Source organism: Dermacentor albipictus, chromosome 3 (assembly GCF_038994185.2).
Source record: "Dermacentor albipictus isolate Rhodes 1998 colony chromosome 3, USDA_Dalb.pri_finalv2, whole genome shotgun sequence".
In the NCBI taxonomy this organism is placed as follows: domain Eukaryota; kingdom Metazoa; phylum Arthropoda; class Arachnida; order Ixodida; family Ixodidae; genus Dermacentor; species Dermacentor albipictus.
Window position 1 is genome coordinate 19,348,337 of NC_091823.1, and position 19,547 is coordinate 19,367,883.

General features: G+C 47.4%; 1 protein-coding gene across 3 annotated transcripts in view; it reads left to right on the forward strand.

The window, feature by feature from the left end:
* LOC139057276 (ganglioside GM2 activator-like) overlaps positions 1-10,090 on the forward strand; it is an 85,694-nt gene extending 75,604 nt beyond the window's left edge. For all 3 annotated transcript variants that reach the window (XM_070535192.1, XM_070535191.1, XM_070535193.1), the window contains exons 3-4: positions 2,298-2,489; positions 6,181-10,090. In XM_070535192.1, the coding sequence (XP_070391293.1) occupies positions 2,298-2,489; positions 6,181-6,339 (351 nt within the window). In that variant the 3' untranslated portion in view covers positions 6,340-10,090. The remainder of the gene's footprint in view (positions 1-2,297; positions 2,490-6,180) is intronic.
* Positions 10,091-19,547: the final 9,457 nt, after the last annotated feature.

A 19,547-nucleotide genomic window follows, 5' to 3' on the forward strand; every position in this document is an offset into this window, starting at 1 on the left:
TGTGTGTGTGTGTGTGTGTGTGTGTGTGTGTGCGTGCGTGCGTGCGTGCGTGTGTGTGTGTGTGTGTGTGTGTGTGTGTGTGTGTGTGTGTGTGTGTGTGTGTGTGTGTGTGTGTGTGTGTGTGTGTGTGTGTGTGTGTGTGTGTGTGTGTGTGTGTGTGTGTGTGTGTGTGTGTGTGTGTGTGTGTGTGTGTGTGTGTGTGTGTGTGTGTGTGTGTGTGTGTGTGTGTGTGTGTGTGTGTGTGTGTGTGTGTGTGTGTGTGTGTGTGTGTGTGTGTGTGTGTGTGTGTGTGTCGACCACACTTAGACCACACCTCAAGTGCACCTCGGTAGCACGGTTCAGAAACCGGGAAGACGGCGCGTGGCACGCCCTTACCTAAGATATTGTTTACGACTATTGCAGTACTTTTACGATTTCCGGAATAGCTCGCAACGCGCGTTGCGGTTATGCTCGCGCCGGGCAGATAAGAACGGGTTAAGCTCGCAGCTGTGGTACAAAAAGCAAAATAATAAGGCAAATATAGACAAGTAGAAGCCCCTGTGAAATACGCAGTAAACTTGTCCAGGTGGCAACCATCACAAACGGTGCAGGGAATAACATCTTCTCGTGATGTGTCACAAGGGACTTGTGCCATGCCTTCCAGAGCAATAAAGCGGTGCTAAGCAGTTTCGTGATGGAAAAGTTTGCGTCTGTTTTGAGTGTGTCACACAGACAACACATTGGTTGCGGTTTGATAGGGTAGATAACGGAGACCAGCAAGCACGCGCTCGTTCGCAACTGCCTGTACATTATCTCACCATCGTTCTTTGAGGGAAGAATAACTGCAACTCGTAGTTGTTTTGCTTTTTGCCAGGTGACCGCTTTACCAAGCTGTCGCCGTTATCGGGTTATCGCTGACGCGCACGACACACTTCCTCTATACGAAATATCGTGAACGTTGCCGCAAAGTTGATGGTGAGAATGCCTGTTTAATGAGATTGCACGCGCAACGCGCATAGCGTTGCACACTCTCAGATCCACGAGATCGAGCACCAGTGATTGCTCTGTAATGTACGCTGACCTGCGTACATAAAACACCGAACCGGCTTAAACCGCAAGGTTAGATTCGACGTTCGAAGACTGAGCACATCCCTTTATATCATTGCCTTTTCTTTTCATTTTACTGAAGTGAAAATGAAAGAAAAAGATATAGTCACTTTATAATGGTGACGGCTTCTACTTTTCGCATAGCAGAAAAAAAGCTATATAGAAGTATATATGTATAAGAAAATGAAAAGAAATCACGTCATGGGCCAGAAATCCACAGCACTCAGTCCCGTACACCCATGAACATATAAATTTAAAAGGCAAACGCAAGTCGCATCAGAATGAGTTTGTTAACAAAGTCACAAGCACACGCAAGCGGCCATGATGTAGACTTCGAGAAGCATATAAATAGATGAGGAATTACGCAGAGTTAAAATAACGCACGCACAGAATACAAAAAAAGTATAACACGTAATATGCAAGCGCTAATAACTACAAACAATAGAAGCAAGTTATAGTTACATCGTGTAACTATTGAGTGCGATGTGTAGTATACCTGTTAAGGATGCCTGTGTCTTCGTAAAAATGTTCAAGCGCATTCACTGTCTTTCGCGGTGCTATTTTCGATGGCCTTGGGCCTAACAATATTGCAATGAACCTTTCCTCCACGCCGGAATGTCTGCACCCAAAAACAGGAAAGAAGGAAGCGTGCCAGTGTCCCTCATTATCCGCCTATTTCGTATACACTTCAGTAAGAACGAGTCTCCCAGTGATCTATATTTGATTATTATTTGAGTGTTTTGAACGAAAGAAATGGTGAAAACGCGTACCAAAGAGGGTAGGTTAAAATTATTTAATACGTTCCGGCTTCCGTAAGGAAGCATCGTTTACAGGGAGTGTCTCCAAAGTTTTCTATTCTCCTTCGTCATAGTGTTTACTTTTTCTTTCGTTCGACATGCTTCCTCCCGGCCAGACGCAATGTCCGTCAAAGCGTCTATTTCATTACTTGAGTGTTGCTTTTCACTTTAGGCACAAATTCGGCCACTAAGAAGTCTTAATTAACCCTTTCCGGTAGTCTTTCTGCTTCTTCACCGTCACTAGCTAACACCCTACCGTCACTACGCCTTGGCAACACATACTTACTCGCACGCGCGCACACATGCACCATCTAAAGAAATTGTGGGGGGAGAATTGCTCGTGGGGCGAAAGAGCAAACGTGTGGAGCAAAAGAAACGTGTGGAACAAAACACAACGTATTTACCGAAACACAGGTGCACCTGGAGATGCAGAAGAAGCTGACGCTCCTGTTCGGCCTGTCCACGTGGCTGACGATACCATGCCTGCCCAACGGCGTGGGCTCGTGCACGTACGACGACATCTGCAAGATACACCTTTTCTCCAAGCCGGAATGCCTGCACCCGAAAACAGGGGAGGAGATCCCGTGCCAGTGTCCCTACCACGAGGTACGTACTCCTTATCAGTCGATTTCATATCCACTGCTGGAAGAACGACTCTCCCAGCAATCTGCACGAACCCTTGTCTTGCGTCAGCAGTCTCCACTCTATGCCTGCAAGTTGCCTAATTTTTGCCGGTCCAACTGCACTTCGTCCTATTATTGTCGCTATAATATCAGCTGCCTTGGGTTTGCTCTCTAAAACCACCCTACACCGGTACACCACCGTCTTCCTATATCTTAGCGCCACATATACCACTATCCGCGGTTCCATTCCTCGTTGCACAGTTCGTAGCTTCTTCTCGAGCTTCCTTTATCCTCCAGGCTTCAGCTCCACACATTACTGCAGTTTATGAAATCGATTCGCCTCAGTAACCGATTGTAGGCGTGCTAGCTATACCGGCACGCGTTCGCATTGCTATAGTGCCTTCCTTCCTCGCTTGTGTAGAGTGGCAAACCGGACGCGTTTCACTTCCTTCACTTCCTTTGTTGAGCTGACAAAGCATGCATCTTTGAGGTCGCATTCCGATGGCGACGCAATTCAAAAACACCCCTGTGCCGAGATTCGGTACATGCAACATCGTTACCCATACTCATGGTGTAGTCTAGAATAAACCCAATCAATTACTTGGCCACTTATTCTCTGGGTTCTTTAACGTGCACCGAGACAGCGGTTCGATCAAAAAATTCTCGTGTACTTAAACACTTAAACAGGGCGCACGTTAAGAAGTCCAAGAGGTCAAACATAATTCATAGCACTCCACTGTCTGTCATAGCCCGTGTTTTGCTTTGGAAAGTAAAACCCGACAATCAATCAATCAATCAATCAATAAATCAATCAATCAAGAAATCAAGCAAGCAATTAATTAATCAATCAATCAATCAATTAATTAATTAATTACTTAATTAGTGTTTTGTAGACATTTATTTTTTAAATACAGTAATGCAGTAAATTACACTGAGCGATAACATGAACTGGGCCCACATGTTCGTAACAGTTCAAGGAGCAAGAGGCTGCGCTTTTCATCTCGAGGCAATTTTACTACGGCTACGTTGCGCGAATGGTGAAAAGGTGCCAACCAAGAAACATGGTTCCTACTTTCAATTTTATTGGTACCTCGTCTAGCATCTGAAACATGCCAGGTCCTGCATGTGTGGTAAACTGACCCGGGCCATGAGATTGTACTGCATTGCTGTAGCGCTGTAGCACCAAGCCGAACAAAAGATTCAAGATAAATAGTCGCTGCGTATAGTTGCAGATGGTACGCAGTGGGTGGCAAACCACCATGCTTAACTATTCAATCATAACTTTGCTATTCACATACTGATAATGCAGCGTAGACGTTTCCTCGCAATTACAACTACACGCTTTCACAAATATCACATTGACTATGCGCATGTCTGTTTAACTTAGTTTAAAAGCTTGCTGCAAGAAAATTTCACTTTGGCTAAGTTGGTTATAGCTTACTATAACTTATAAATATGTAGTATATACTGGTGAAGCAAACTTGACAAAGCTGATCACTGTCTAATTTTCCTAACAGCTTTTAAAGAGCACCTAAGCAGATGACGCATGCACCTGGTAGTTCGCGGATATGACGCAAGTCTTAGAACATTGCCTGCGAGATATTTCAGTGTGCTGCGAGCAGTCGCCGTCGATATACCGCCTTATCTCAAATGTCACGTCGAGAAGCCACGAGTTTTGGGCCATACGTCACTCCCGGAGAGCAGTAAAGGCGGCGGCGGCGTTTTTTTTTTTTCAGTTTCGGTTCTAAAAGTAGTGTTTTTGACAGCTCTTCGTGACGTATCAACTTGGATTTCAAACACACAACGTTGCGCTGAGGCTCCTCTTTATCTACACTACCTGAAACTAGGATTTTACCCGGTCCAAAATGTTGTTGCAGTTTGACTTTCAAATAGCTAGAGGCTCGAGGGACCACTGTGTTATGTGATAATTTTACATGCCCATATTTCCTATTTCTTCCCTTATTATCATCTCTCATTATTATTTTTCCTCTTTCCACCTTCCGCTGCGCAGAGTGGCAGGCTGGAACGTACTAGCTCAGGCCGACCTCTCTGCTTTTCCCACAACCAGCTTTCTCTGCTAAACATACCCATTACCGTAGAGCACTTGCCATGGCGCGTGAACAATATTAGTGGTTAATTCAGGCGTGTCCGCATTAAGGCCAATGAACATAACCACCCTTCCGGGTTACATGTCGAAATTAGGGCACTCACCAGGCGGTTCACCGCCAACACTACCCGGCGCCGGGTTCGGGAACACCCGTACCATAATTTTTTTTTCCTCAGTTGCGGTGGGTGCCGGCGGCGGGTTTCGAACTGCCCACCTACCATAGCCGTGGCCGATGCCCTGTACACTAGGCCACGACAGCGGTGTTGGGCTGCTAAGCACGAGGTCGCGGGATCGAATCCCGGCCACGGCGGCCGCATTTCGATGGGGGCGAAATGCGAAAACTCCCGTGTACTTAAATTTAGGTGCACGTTAAAGAACCCCAGGTGGTCGGAATTTTCGTAGTGCCCCACCACGGCGTGCCTCATAATCAGAAAGCGGTTTTGGCACGTAAAACCCCGTAATGTAATGTGTAATGTAACAATATTAGTGCCGAATTTTTGCCGTCGCCATTGGTGGCGTGGGTGCGGCGCTCCATACAGAGCATGCTTCATATGGATTGTTCGATATGTTAGATGGACAATATATTATTGAAACCTGAAAGTTGTTCTCAGCAGGTTTTGTGTTCTTGACTGATTTATTAGAATTTTGGCAACTGCAGAACGCGAAGAACCGTCGTGAAACATTTTATTCGCACTTTATGCCTCTTATCCTATACCTTTAAGACATTCAAAACAATATTTGGACCTGCAACCTCAAAGCGATGCAATTTCACTGGTACCGACGCCAGTGCCCTTTACGAGTGTGACTTTTCACTGGGCGCTGACTAATGCCCATGGTTTTGCATCGTTCTCATCCAGTCTCATCTCGTGCAGCGGCGTCGAGGTGCGACGCCTGCAGCACCACTGACGGTGCTCATGACGCTAGCACACTGAGGCGCCTAGTAGCTGTCAGGGCACTGTTCCATCTGCCATGCAGAAGTTTTCTTGCGTGATGCATCGTGCCATGTCGCAGCCGCCGACACCGTCCGAGGAGTTCAAGCGCAACGCTAAATCTTGCTATCGATGTTAATGTTGCCAACTTCTGCGTCATATGCATTTAGGCCGACCTGTGTAAAAAAATATCTAAATAACCAAAAGGCACAAACCAAAATGTTGTACCCGTCCGCATAGTTCCATCACGACGTAATACTGACGTACAGCGTTCAGCGTACGTATGAGCACGGAAAAAAAAAAGAAACATGCTTACATTCTTCACTTAATAGTTTCCCACACTGCACGTGTAATGCTCGTCGTCGACTTCCATTGCACATTTACTGTCTCTAAACCTCATTTTGGTTGCGGCAGGCCCCTGGCAGACAGAGTCATTTACATATCGAGAATGACATCTCACGATTACCCCGTAGCGTCACAAGGTAGCGTTACGTGCCCTATTTTAGCGACGCGATGCCTTAACAGGTGACGCATACGCGGAAAAGCTAATGCCCCAAGAGCAGGAAAAGTGACGATTGCGGCTGACGTTGCAAGCGGGTGTATAACCGGCGCTGCCCTTGTGAAACTGTGTCGTGCAGGGTGAGTGGCGCCTGAAGCCGACCACATTCAAGGTGCCCGAGCTTCCGCCGGACCTTCCCTCGTACCTGCTCGACGGCGAGTTCGTCATCAAGGCCACTGTGCTGCGCGACGGAGAGCAGATCGGCTGCTATTCCACAGACGTTGAACTCAACCTGTGACCTCGACCCCGCCGCAGAGCGCGGGGACACCCAAATGTCCTCCTGTGTGCTTAATATCGTGCGTGTGTGAGAGTGTGTGCTGTGTCGTGCCTCCGTCCCACTTTTGAAGCCCCGAGAACGACATCGGCGGCGACCGCATAATGCCGTGGAACTGAAATGGTCTTTGGCGGGCCGTCGACCCTCTGGGGTGACACATCCTGCGAGACGTTGAGTCAGCGTTTGCGAGTCGCTTCTTCAGCGACTGACAGCGACCCGAGACAGAATCACGCAGAGGAATTCCACGAGACAGCGTGCTTCGCCTGTGCTATGGTTCACCTACCGGCAAACCTTAGAATCACGCTTTCATCAGCCTATCGTTGTACCACTATCTGAATTGCCCAGGGAGCGTGCGTTTCTCTCTCTCTCTCTCTTGTCTGTCTCTGAGCTAGACGGTCTCGAAACTGGCACGTTTTTCTTAGTACGCAGTCGACCCACGGAAGCGTAGGGGCTCGCTTCCGTGGGGAGTCGGTCAACAAGACTTTATGTGAAGGCCTCCCGTCTCACATTTATCGGTCATTTGGTTGACTCTGTGTCGCGCATGGCTTGTGTTGAACCTTGTCGAACCGGCCTGTGTCGAGCTATTGCCAAGAATTTCGTCTTATCACAATTACTGCACGGCTGCCGTCGAGAGGCGGCACTGCATCAAATTATATCTATTTGCTAGTTTGAAGAAACTGCTGGCAACTTCCCAGTCCTTCACTGAGCTCTACTTAACATGTAGGTTACTGTTAAGTGGTACAGCACGACGCATGATAGAGGGACACGAAAAAAAAAATGGCTGTGGCTTAGGTAAGGTTAAGCCCAGGATGCGAAGCATACTAGCCTTTATTTTAGTTGTTGAACCACTGTTTAGCCTGGTGAACTGCTGTTGCTTGGCTATATTTGGTTCGGCTAGACGAAGAAACAACTCATGCATTACTTCTTCGCCTTCAAGAGTGGAACGCGACAGCGTTCCCGTCGACCCGCCAAGGGGTGTAAGACAATGGGCTACAGGGCAGCGACTACGCGCCCCGCATTGGACGCGGTGAGCGTCGAGCAAAGCAGCGTTCGGCGCGGCAACGAAATGTGCGCCTGAGCAAGAGACGCACGCCTTAGAAACAGCGCGTTTCTAAGGCAACACCGCATTCACTAGAGGCGCTTTTGTACCGCTTTGAAGCGTTGTACTCGTGGCTCAGTGGTAGCGTCTCCGTCCCACACTCCGGAGACCCTGGTTCGATTCCCACCCAGCCCGTCTTGCAAGAGTTGAGCCAAAGCCACTTCTCCTCTGTCGTGACGTCACGGTGTCACGTGATTTCATGGTCACCGCCGCGCCTGAGGAGCTGGGTTGAGCCCTCGTAATATGCTTCGCATAAAAAAAAAAAACAAGGACGAGCGCTTTTCCGTGTCCCTTCCAACGATAGAAGCAGTTACTACAGACAGATTTTGTCGAAATGCAAGAACGCCCGTGTACTTAGATTTAGGTAGACGTTAAGGAACCCCATGTGGTCCAAATTTCCGGAGTCCCCCGATACGGCGTGCCTGGCTTTTGGCATGCGTGCTTTTGGCATGCGGCTTTTGGCATGCGTGCATGCGTGTTTTGGCACGTAAAACCCCATAATTTAAACTACAGACAGATTTGTAGCTTTCCGGTAGAAAAATATGCGCAACCTACCGGTCTCTTGCGCCCATCAGTTGATATTTACTGAATTTTTGGGAACAAATAATTGACAGAAACAAAGCAGCTTATTTGGTAACAAGCTTTCTTTTTAATTTATTTTTTCTTGTTTTTTCGTAGTTGCAAGCTACAACTGGAGCGGGCGTACTTGCCTTGTAATGTCATCTTTTTATCTTCGCGTTGTCTCCAATCATGGCAAAGTTGGTCAAAGCACAAAGCAACTAGTCCAGGCGCGATAGATGAGACATGCTATCTGAAGGGACAATGTATAGTAATGCGGTCTTCCCGCGCTGGCGCGATGTGTGCGTGGTATGATTATCTCAGCGTCTCCTCATGATGGTAACGCTTACATTGACGAGTTCTTTAATCACGAAGGCCACACAATCGATCTCAAGGTCCTGCCAATTTCGGGCCTTGCGTCTGATGACTCTCCGCCGAACAGGGACAGCAGCAACGCTCCGCGAGCGATTGTTTCAAGGTTTCGCTCATTTCATCATGACTGGATGTCAGGATCAACTGTACACGAACAACCTGCATGTAACGCGTGGTTTTTTGCCATTGCCTCGCGAACTCTTCCTCTGAATTTCAGTGTACTATAAATACCAAATCTCAGGAAGCCAGTACGGGGTAAGCAGACCCTCGGCAATTTTTGTACTGGAAAAAGCATGAAATTAAGTACTGCGCATGAGCTGCCTGACTCATGATGTAAATAGTAAACTTATGGCACTGACGTATATGCAACTGCAAAGAAAGCTGATGAGACTTTTATGGGCGTAAGTCACATTTCGTACCATATAAATATAGATCGTGGTTGTGGGAAAACCCAAGACGGCAAAAAAAAAAAAAGAACGATGGCCGTCTAGAAGCTTGGATGACGGCTTTATTCCCACGAGGTGATGATGAAATTATGAAAAGTTCTAGAGTCATACAAGAAAACAAAGTGAGTAATTACAGATGAGATATTCGCATACCATGATAGCATTAGTTGTGCTAGTTTGTTCATTAAAACTTCTTTCTGGGCGAGTTGGTGCATACTTGACATAAAAACTGTTTACAGCGCAAACACATGCAACCACAAAGTAAGGGACAAGACACGCTTGTGTCCTGTCCCTTACTTTGTGGTTGCATGTGTTTGCGCTGTAAACAGTTTTTATGTCAAGTGCTAGTTTGTGCGTGCTTATACTAGAAAAATGCAGGGAGAGATGGGTACAACTTCAACCGAGTGGACACAGACACTTGTACTATACCACGTCTTGGTCGTCGTTGTCCATTTGGCTTGCACCACATATTTCTGACCCAAGTACGAACACCCTGACTTGACTCGCCACGCCTATATGTTTATTATTCACTATTGAGAACGTTCCTGGCTTGCATGTTTTACAAAAACTTAGAATGAGCACAGCGCCATGGGAATAAAATTAGCATGACTTTCCCCGACGATTATTGACGCTTAAACATAGCATACAGTAAAGGCTGAAATATGTTTTCTGCGAGCATGTGAGAATACGTTTCAATACCCTTTGTGTCAAGTTTGTGAAAGTGTGCATCTTTCGCTACGGATATTTCATTTCGTATCATTCCTAAGGTAGATAATCTGATGAAAGCTGCGCACGTGTTTACAGGGCTGCGGTAGTCAGACTGTGCTTCCACAGACAAGGGCATTTCTTTGTTAGGAATTGTTTAGCAGCTTTCGAGTGACCCAAAGTTCTTTAAACAATTTCAGTTTATAGAAAACTTATAGTTTACTGTGCTCCTAGAGAGGTATGTATACTTATATTATATGTGAAATGTCGAAAAGCGCACTTGTTACTTGATCAAACTTCTAAAATTACAGCGCCCTTTTTATTTATCTTTTTATACGCTCAGGAAATATTTCCTGGCACATTTTCGGTGAATCAATTGAAATTAAAGCGAGATATTTGAGTTTTGTATATAAAGATATAAGGGAACGTTCTTAAGGTGCTCCCCATCAACGAGTAGTTTCAGACGTCACGTTTCAGTTCAAGTTTCGCTTTTGTATTCATTTATGCCAAGAATAAAGGATGTTAGAACATTGTCCCTTTGTCCGTTGTAGTCCTTTACTTTGTAGTGAGCGCTGATTTCCAGATTCTGCTTGTCCATTCGTTACTTTGAAAGATATTTATCACGGAAAATTTTTTTAAAGGGGGTGACAGCAATCTCATTCGTGCACCTCACGCTATGAGAACGGCCTCCTGTTCTGCCGTGACGCAGACTTAAAGGGAAGCTGAAAGGTTTCCCAGAAAAAATGAGTGAACATGTGTACGTAATGGTTTTCAACCCTCCGAATTCAAATATCGTATCGAAATTGAGCGAAAGAAAGCGCAAATATATTTTATTTCGACGAAAAGTGCAGCATCGGACACGCCCAGCTCGCGCGTCTCGTTTCCGCCTGTGATTGGTCGGGCGACCCGTGACGTAAACTTTAGCGACCGACCGCTGCCGCTCCACATGAAGCGCGGTGCCAGGTAGTTTGGTGCCGCAATGGAAAATTAAGAGGTAATAGAAAATTTAAAGAGACTGCGTTTTTCTGAAGAGTTCGGCGTTGCTCCCTACGTGTACGAGCCGATTGCAAAGAGCCGGCCTTTCGAAGGAGCAAACGATGCTGGTGCGAGCAGTGCTTTCGACGAGAACGAAAGCGAAGTCTTGGGATCTCCTCGTGTTGGAAATGCTCTTTGGTGAGTATGTTTTTTGCAAAGCGATCTAGTGATCTCGCCGATCTTTCGCCGATCTAGTGAGCTCGTTTCCGGTCAAACAACTGCAGTGTTGTGTTCCTGCATGCCTCCGCGTGGAACGTAAGCGGGGATGCGATCGTCGGCATTTGTGCGCTGTCCAAAGCTGTCGGCAACCTACAAAGACGGTTCAAACGCGTGAAAAGCTTCCCGGTTCATGCAGTACGTGTAGTGACCTTCATCTGTGCGCCATCCGCACACTACTCGTAACCGAAGTCGTAAAGGCGGCGAATTCCGTCGGCTACGTGAGACGGTCGGTTTCTCGCTGTGCGCGAGAGACGGGAGGAGCGTAGCGTCCTGGCGTGCGCCGGCTTTCCAGCACATGCAAACTCTACATTTGCACTGCGTTATGGTAGCTGCGTGCAGGCTGTTTTACAACACACGTGCAAATAGAAAATTCGCGGCGCTTTGCGACGAAACCTGCGTCGAGGGTGGGAAATAAACATGCACCTTCCGTTCAGCGTGCTAACATTAAGGAGCTCGCAGTAAATCAAAATCCAGGTTTGGGCGAGTTCGTGTATTCATAAGGCCTTCCAACACCAGTTATCATCAGTCAGTCCGCACTCGTGCCGTCTTTGTTTTCGTTGCTCCGATCTTTTCGCGCTGCGTTTAGAAAGCCTGCTAGTGGAAATTCTGGTGATAATCGTCGTCACGGAAGTGGTTGGAGCACAGCAGTGTTGTTCTTGAGGGCTTGAAATTCTTTCGCTTTACAGCAGCCTCCCACTTCCTTAAAAGCTTCTTGTCTTGTGGGAAGCAATGGAAGACATCGTCGCGGCCGCTGGTGTTCGTGCAACCGTAGGCTGCACAGAAAGACGGCATGATCGGCCCACCACATCAGTTGATGCTGCGCACGTTGACCACCACTCTACATACACACAGACGCACCAACAAAGAAATGCAGGGTCGATCGAAGCAGATTACGACGGCACGCACGCAGAAACAAGCACGGTCAGGCACGGTCGCGCAGGCTGCGAAGGAGCAAAACACTAAAGTTGACGTCACAACACCGCGGTTTCCGGTCTCCGCTCGCATCGTCAGCGTCAGCAGCAGCGCGCGGCATTCGACGGGGGGCGGAGCTACAGCGCCATTTCAACCGACGATTACGTCGCTCCTATTTGAAAAAAAAAAAATTGACCTACATGGTTTATAAGGTTCCCGCATCCGTATATGAGCGTCTTATTGAATTCGACAGACTCTATTGTCACATATTGGATATTGTTCACGGGCAATCTGTATAGTATCAGCTATTCATTCTCAAATCTTTAAAACGTCATCTAAACGCGGAAAGCTCCCTCTGCAGCGTCAGTAGGTGCCAACAGTCACAGAAATGCTAATATAAATTTTAGCCTTCCTTCGGATGCCATCAGTGATACAGGGTGTCTCCTGTAACGTGAGCCAAACTTTTAAAATGCAAACGCCACGTACCAGAACACAACCAAGGTAATGTTGTTCGCCGTCGCTTGGAGATACACGGAGTATCTTTTGCATTCCACCTAATTACATAATTCGTCTTAATTATTTAACCGAGTTCTCAAATATTATATTAGATGAAAAGTGTCAACGAGAAAAACTCCCGGTACAGCTTCCTGATGCTTAATACGTGCTATCTAAAAGTGTTTTTCCGAGCGTGAAAGAAGCTCGCGAATACACGCAAATTGCCGCGCGCGCCAATCCTGCCTTTCTATCACACACACACACACACACACACACACACACACACACACACACACACACACACACACACACACACATACATACATACATATATATATATATATATATATATATATATATATATATATATATATATATATATATATATATATATATATATATATGATAAACGAGAATAAAGGAGGTCAAACGAGAGGCCCGATTTTTCTTAATCATGTCATAAGGAGCGAAAAAACAAAGACACGAAGGACATCATAGGGGAAATTGCTTATACTTACGAATTGTATTAACGAAATGATAAATTAATGCCAATGAAAGTGGATAAAAAAAAAACTACTTGCCGCAAGTGGGCAACGATCCTACGTCTTCGCATCACGCGTGCGATGCTCTAACTTACTGCGGCGCCATTTTCTCATCTACATTTTTGGGGTATTTACGTTTTACTACTACAATTAAACTTGGGAGTAACCTTGGTTAAAGCATCGCACGCGTAATGCGGATACGTGGGATCGTTCCCAACGCGCGCGTGTGTGCGTGTGCGTGTGTGTGTGTGTGTGTGTGTGTGTGTGTGTGTGTGTGTGTGTGTGTGTGTGTGTGTGTGTGTGTGTGTGTGTGTGTGTGTGTGTGTGTGTGTGTGTGTGTGTGTGTGTGTGTCTGTGTGTGTGTGTGCAAGCTTCGTCGACGCCGCGGAGTACAGCGATGGGAAGACCTTTGCCATCGTTGTGGTCGACTCCAGCGGCAACAATTCGAATAGCGCCTCCATTCGCACTTCAGACCCCGGAGTCGCCGAGCAAGCCGCCATCGCCCTCGCCCTGCTAGACGGTCGTGGGCCCGAGATATATAGCGATTCCAAAACGGCAGTTAGGGCTTTTCAGAAGGGTTGCATCGCCAAGCAAGCTGCTCGTCTTATTAGCAGCTCGAATCGATATGCTCTCGCGCATCGTTTAATCCACTGGTTTCCCGCTCACGTAGGGTCGGTCGAGGGTGCTCCCCCGAACCTCAATGAGTCTGCTCACGAGGCTGCGCGTGACCTCACCGATCGCGCTTCCTCTGCAAGAAGCACCGACACCCCTCATCCCTACGGCCACAGGGACGCTCCCGCTACTCACAACGAGATTATTAAATTCTTCTACATGTCTAGAAGGGTCTTTCCAACCCCTCACCCCAAGTTGAATAGGGCGCAAGCCGTTTCGCTTACGCTTCTGCAGACCAGCACGTATCCGTGTCTGTCCGTTCTCCACGAGGTTTACCCGGACGTGTATCGCGACGACGCCTGCCCCTCCTGCGGGCAGACCTCCACTCTAGCGCACATGCCCTGGGAGTGCTGGTCGACATACCCCAAGTTCATCAAGGAGGAGTGGGACTCGCTTTTGCGTAGCCCCGCTCTAGAAAAGCAAATGCTGGCTGTCCGGCGTGCCCGCGACCGGGCCGTTGGGCTAGACCCGCCGGTCCCGACGCGGGACTAGCCGGGTGCGCGACAAGTTCGCGTCCTCGACGGACCTGCAATAAAGTTTCTTCACCCACTCACTCACTCACTCACTCACTCACTCACTCACTCACTCACTCACTCACTCACTCACTCACTCACTCACTCACTCACTCACTCACTCACTCACTCACTCACTCACTATAACGTGTTTAATTTTACTAATCTCAGCAATTACGAGCTCGGTATCCGGCTATATTTATCAGATCGTGCAATCACTATCAAACGTTACATACATATATATATATATATATATATATATATATATATATATATATATATATATATATATATATATATATATATATCCCCTTCGTTGTTATACAGTTGCCCTACCACTATACTCCAATCGCATTGCATTGCCCGCAGAAAAGTTGTGTCATAATGTTTTTCTCCTAGTTCACAAGCTATTTTTAACAGGTCACATTACCGGCATAGCATGAGAAAATGTGACATCTCTTCTTTCGCGATTCAGATTAAACTTTAAAAGTACTGTTAACTGAGCTAAATTCCATGCCCTTTTGGTTTACAAACACCATCAAGCCGAGCATGCGGGAGAGTATTAGATAATTAGGTTGACTCCAGGAGTTACGACGATTGTTCACGAGCCTCCCAAGTATCTAATTGAACGGCCCTTCGAGATTTATAATATCGCGCATACAGCGCGTCGTTGGGAATTGATGCGCGCACCCTCCACAAACCGCTTTCCTGAAGCGCACAGGCTGTCAAGAATGGCGAGCCGCTAAGCAAGATTGCCACCTTGCCACCCGATTACGACAAGGGGTGCAAGACGCGCACCTCTCCCTCTCCGTCGCTGCAGCTGGGAGGCGTTCAAAGAAGCGGCCTTTGTGCTGAAAACCCGCTTCCTTCCTCCAGCCCCATCGACATTGTGACGGGACGAGTTCGGTGTGTGGACAATGATTCCAGAGTTCCCCAACGCGGAGCTGATTTGACACGCATGGACAAGCTGCCGTGGGGACGACGTATTTTGGAGCGTCTCACGCTTCGGCCTAGCACGGAACAACGAGCGACCCTCGATCGGCGCCGATAGTTTCCCGGAACGGCACCCCGCGCGGTTGCCTCTGTGTACAGAGCGCGGTTGCCTTTGTGTACGTAAACTGGTCTGCAGAGCAGCGGCGAGTTGGTGATGAGTAAACGAACAGTCGCCGCGTCGTAGGACCGGCGCATCGAGTGTATAAAAACTGTGGTTGTGCGAATGCTGAACACTTCTCTTGAGCAGTCATGTTAGACTGAGTCACTTCTCTCATGCAGTCATGTTGGACTGTTACTCTTTTTCTCAAGCAGTCATGTTAGACTGAGTTAATTTCTGTAAATAAACCCTTTTTCCTCGTTCTCGATGAGAAGCAGTTCTTCACTTCATCAACGATCTCAGCGTAAATAAGTTGGACGACGGCATGGGCCAGCTACCTTCGAATTCATGCCGTACTCCAATCTTGGCAAAGGACCACGGACGATGGGATTGAGCCCCCAATCCTGACAACTGGCTGACAGCGGTGAGATGGACTTTGCGACATGGTGCTGTATCTGCGGTGAGTGCTTGGTTTTTGCTTTGACTCTCTAGGCTTCATTTTGTGGTTGTTCTGTTTAGAACAGTAGGGAAGCTAGATTGTTGTGTGTTAGCTATGTTGTGTTTTCCTAGCTAGATTTAGAGAGCAGAATCAAGGCAGTAAAGCAGTAGTCATGGAGTTAAGGACACTGCTGAGAGACGAGTTGTTGATTGTGGGTGAGGAACTGGGCCTAGATGTACGCAAGGAAATGCTCAAATCGGAATTATTGGAGCTAATTTCCGAAAAGGCCAGTGAGGAAGAAATTGAAATGGGATTTGAACTTCTGAAAAAGAGAGAAGAACGAGAGAGAAAAGAACAAGAGAGAGAGGAACGCGATAAAGATCGCGAGTTAAGAAAAATGCAACTGGAACTTGAAAGCAAACGTTTGGAGATGTCTCAAGGAAGTGAAGGCGCTCTGGGTCGATCAAGTGAGGCAGAATCGTACCGCATGGACAGGCTATTAAAGCCATTTGAGGTCGGGACCGACATAGGCTTGTTCCTAAGCAATTTTGAAAGGACTTGCGAGAAGATGAACTTCGGCCCGAGTACATGGCCACAGCGGTTGCTGTCTATGTTGCCGTGTGAGGCGGCGGAAGTAATCGCCAGACTGAGTGTGCAGGATGCATATGATTATGCAAAAGTTAAGGCTAGTCTCCTGAAGAAATACCGCCTTTCAGCCGAAGCTTTTCGGCAAAGGTTTAGGAGCACAGGCAAGAAAGATAGCGAGGGCTATCCGGAGTTTGCGTATAGCTTAAAGGCCAACCTAGTCGAGTGGCTTAAAAGCGCGGAAGCGTACGACAGCAGAGACATGATCATTGAATGCATGTGTCTAGAGCAGTTTTACAAAACCATTCCCCAAGGTGTGAAACTGTGGGTGCAAGACAGAGGTAATGTAAACACTGTGGAAAGGGCGGCTGAATTAGCCGAAGAGTACGCAACCAGTAGAAAATTGAACGCCGAGGAGGGAAACTGGGACGGTCGAAATGGACCGCGGAAACCATTTCCGTTCAAAAAGGGTGCGCAAACTAGACGATCCGAGCCTGTAGACATGGCGGAAAAGCCCGCAGAAAAGAGCGAGGAGAAACTTAACGGAGAAACCGCACAAAAAGAACAGAAAAGAAAATTCGAATCTTTTGGACCAATTCGCTGTTACAAATGCCACAAACTGGGACATATAGCTGTAAACTGCGAGAAGTCTAGCGTAGTTTTTTCCTACGTGGAGGAAAAAGATGAGAATATGGAACTTTTAAGTCCGTATCTCCACGACCTGCAAGTTAATGGAAAACCATGCCGAGTGCTAAGAGACAGTGCCGCCACGCTGGACATTGTCCATCCGTCTTACGTGATGGTAGATGACTTCACCGGAGAAGTAGCATGGATAAAACAGGTTGTAGAAGAACACAGCGTGTGTCTGCCCATGGCCAAAGTCAAAATCAGTGGACCATTCGGGGAGCTAGAGACTGAGGCTGCAGTTTCCAAATTTTTGTCACTGCAGTATCCCTACATCTTTTCGAATCGCTCGAATCAGTTACTGCGTGACAGAGGGCTCAAACTGGGAGAGGGCATAGTACAGGCATTGACCCGAGGCCAAGCTCGTAAGATCGCGGCGCTTTCGGCTGAAAATGCTCAAGCTCCTCCAGCGGAAGCAGAAAAGGGCATAACTTCAATACCCGAATCCGAGCTAGGCCCGAGGGACAAAAGAACAGTTGAGGAGAGCCTGCCAGCTGACCAGCTCAATGAGAGCGTAGCACTAGAGTGTCAGAGTTCTAGCCTGCAGGAAGAGCAAGCAGACGCGCTCACAAGCGAGACAGGGTCGTTATTATCACCGGCCTCAAAGAACTTCGATCAACTCTTACGCGTGGATAGAGAGTCACTGGCAGCTGAGCAAAAGAATGATGAGAGCTTAGCTAAATTATGTGACACAGCTAAAGAAGGCATTGCTAGGCGCAACGTAACGATACATGAGAGAGGAGGATTGTTGTATCGGCATTACAGAGATCGAAAGGGTAAGATTTTAGATCAGTTAGTCATACCTACTAAGTATAGGGAGGACCTTTTGAGTCTTTGTCATGGAAATGGGTGGTCCGGCCACCTAGGCATAAACAAATCAAAGGAAAGATTGCTTATGGAATACTACTGGCCTGGCTGTTTCAAAGATGTAGAAAACTTTGTAAGATCATGCGACGCCTGCCAGCGTTCTGGTAAACCAGGAGAGACTTGGAAAGCTCCACTGAAGGTAGTGCCCTTAATAACAGAGCCTTTCAGACGGCTTGTAATAGACACGGTAGGGCCTCTTCCAAAAACAAAATCAGGCTACAGGTACTTGTTCACCATGCTGTGTCCGGCTACCAAGTTTCCAGAAGCAATCCCTTTGAAAGAGCTCAGCTCCACTGAAGTAGTAGACGCGCTTTTGACAGTGTTTGCACGAGTTGGGTTTCCAGCCGAAATTCAGGCAGATCAAGGGTCAGTATTCACGAGCGCACTGACTTCCACATTCTTGCAAAAGTGCGGGGTAAAGTTAATACACAGTTCTGTCTATCACCCTCAGTCAAACAGTGTAGAGAGGTGGCATTCGGGTGCTTAAGCGAGTTTTGCGTGCGCTCTGTTACGAGCACAAGGAGGACTGGGAGAACTGTCTGCCGGCAACTTTGTTTGCTTTGCGAACGGTTCCACATGAGGCGACAGGGTTCTCACCAGCAGAACTAGTGTATGGGAGGACACTCCGGTCTCCACTGAGAATGTTAAGAGAGATGTGGGAGGAAAGAGGGGAGAGTCCAACCGTGGTTGAATACGTGCTAAATTTACTGGAGCGGCTAAGCGCAACCCAAGAACTAGTCGGAAAGAACACGGAAATAGCTCAAAGGAACGCCAAATTCTATTACGACAAGAATGCGAGGCTTCGTACGTTTAAAGTCGACTTAACGATGAAAGCGGAAAAGTGTAGGTTTGGTTGTTCGCAGGTTACTTATCTGGGCCATGTTGTCGGTCAGGACATGAGACGGCCGGCTGAGCTGAAAATAGCTACGATTGGAGAATTTTCTCAGCCGCGCCCGAAAACGGACCTTCGTTCATTTTTGGGACTTGTGGGGTACTATCAACGGTACATTCCGAATTACTCGCAATTGGCAAGTCCATTAACAGACGCCCTCCGAAAGGGAGCACCGAGTAACGTACACTGGGATAAGGACAAAGAGAACGCTTTCCAAAGTTTGAAAACGCTATTGGTTTCTCGCCCTGTGCTTCGCGCGCCAGACTACACAAAGGAATTCATAGTTCAATGCGACGCAAGCGACAGAGGTATGGGCGTGGTACTCAGTCAGGTCGGCGACGATAACGAGGAGCATCCTATCCTCTACGCCAGCCGTAAACTAAATGTAAGAGAGGAAGCCTACAGCGCTTCAGAGAAGGAATGCGCTTGTTTGGTTTGGGCCGCCCAGAAGTTGTCGTGTTACTTGTACGGAGCGAAGTTCATCTTCGAGACCGACCACTGTCCTCTGACGTGGCTCAATCAAATGTCACACAAAAACGGCCGCTTGCTCCGATGGAGCCTCACTCTCCAAGAGTACAACTTCTCCGTTAGATATAAGAAGGGAAAGTTGCATAGCAATGCGGATGGTTTGAGCAGGCTAATTTGAATTCTGCGTTTGAGGGTCCCGCCTAAATTTTGGGGTTACTAGTGTTAGCTTTTCTTTAGGCGAAGAAAATCCCCTCTCATTCAGCAGAATTCCCTCCATTAATTGCTGAATGTGTCAGCAGGAATTTGCTTCAGAAATTGGCATAGCGAAATGCAGCATTTTTTGTTTGCTTCTGCACTTATGTTGTTGTTGTTTTTTTTTTTTTTGAAGCCTAGCGAGTCTAAAGTGATAGCCAATGCACGCCATCTCGGCGCAGAGCCGTGTTGCGGGGTTCATTTTGCAGTTGCCTGTCCTTGTTGGATGTTTTGGGGCGGTGACATCAATGCACAAGTGGTCGCTGCGAGCCAAGACATCAATCCCCCCCTGACCAGCAGCCGTTCTCTTCCTGCCTAGCGGTTGTCA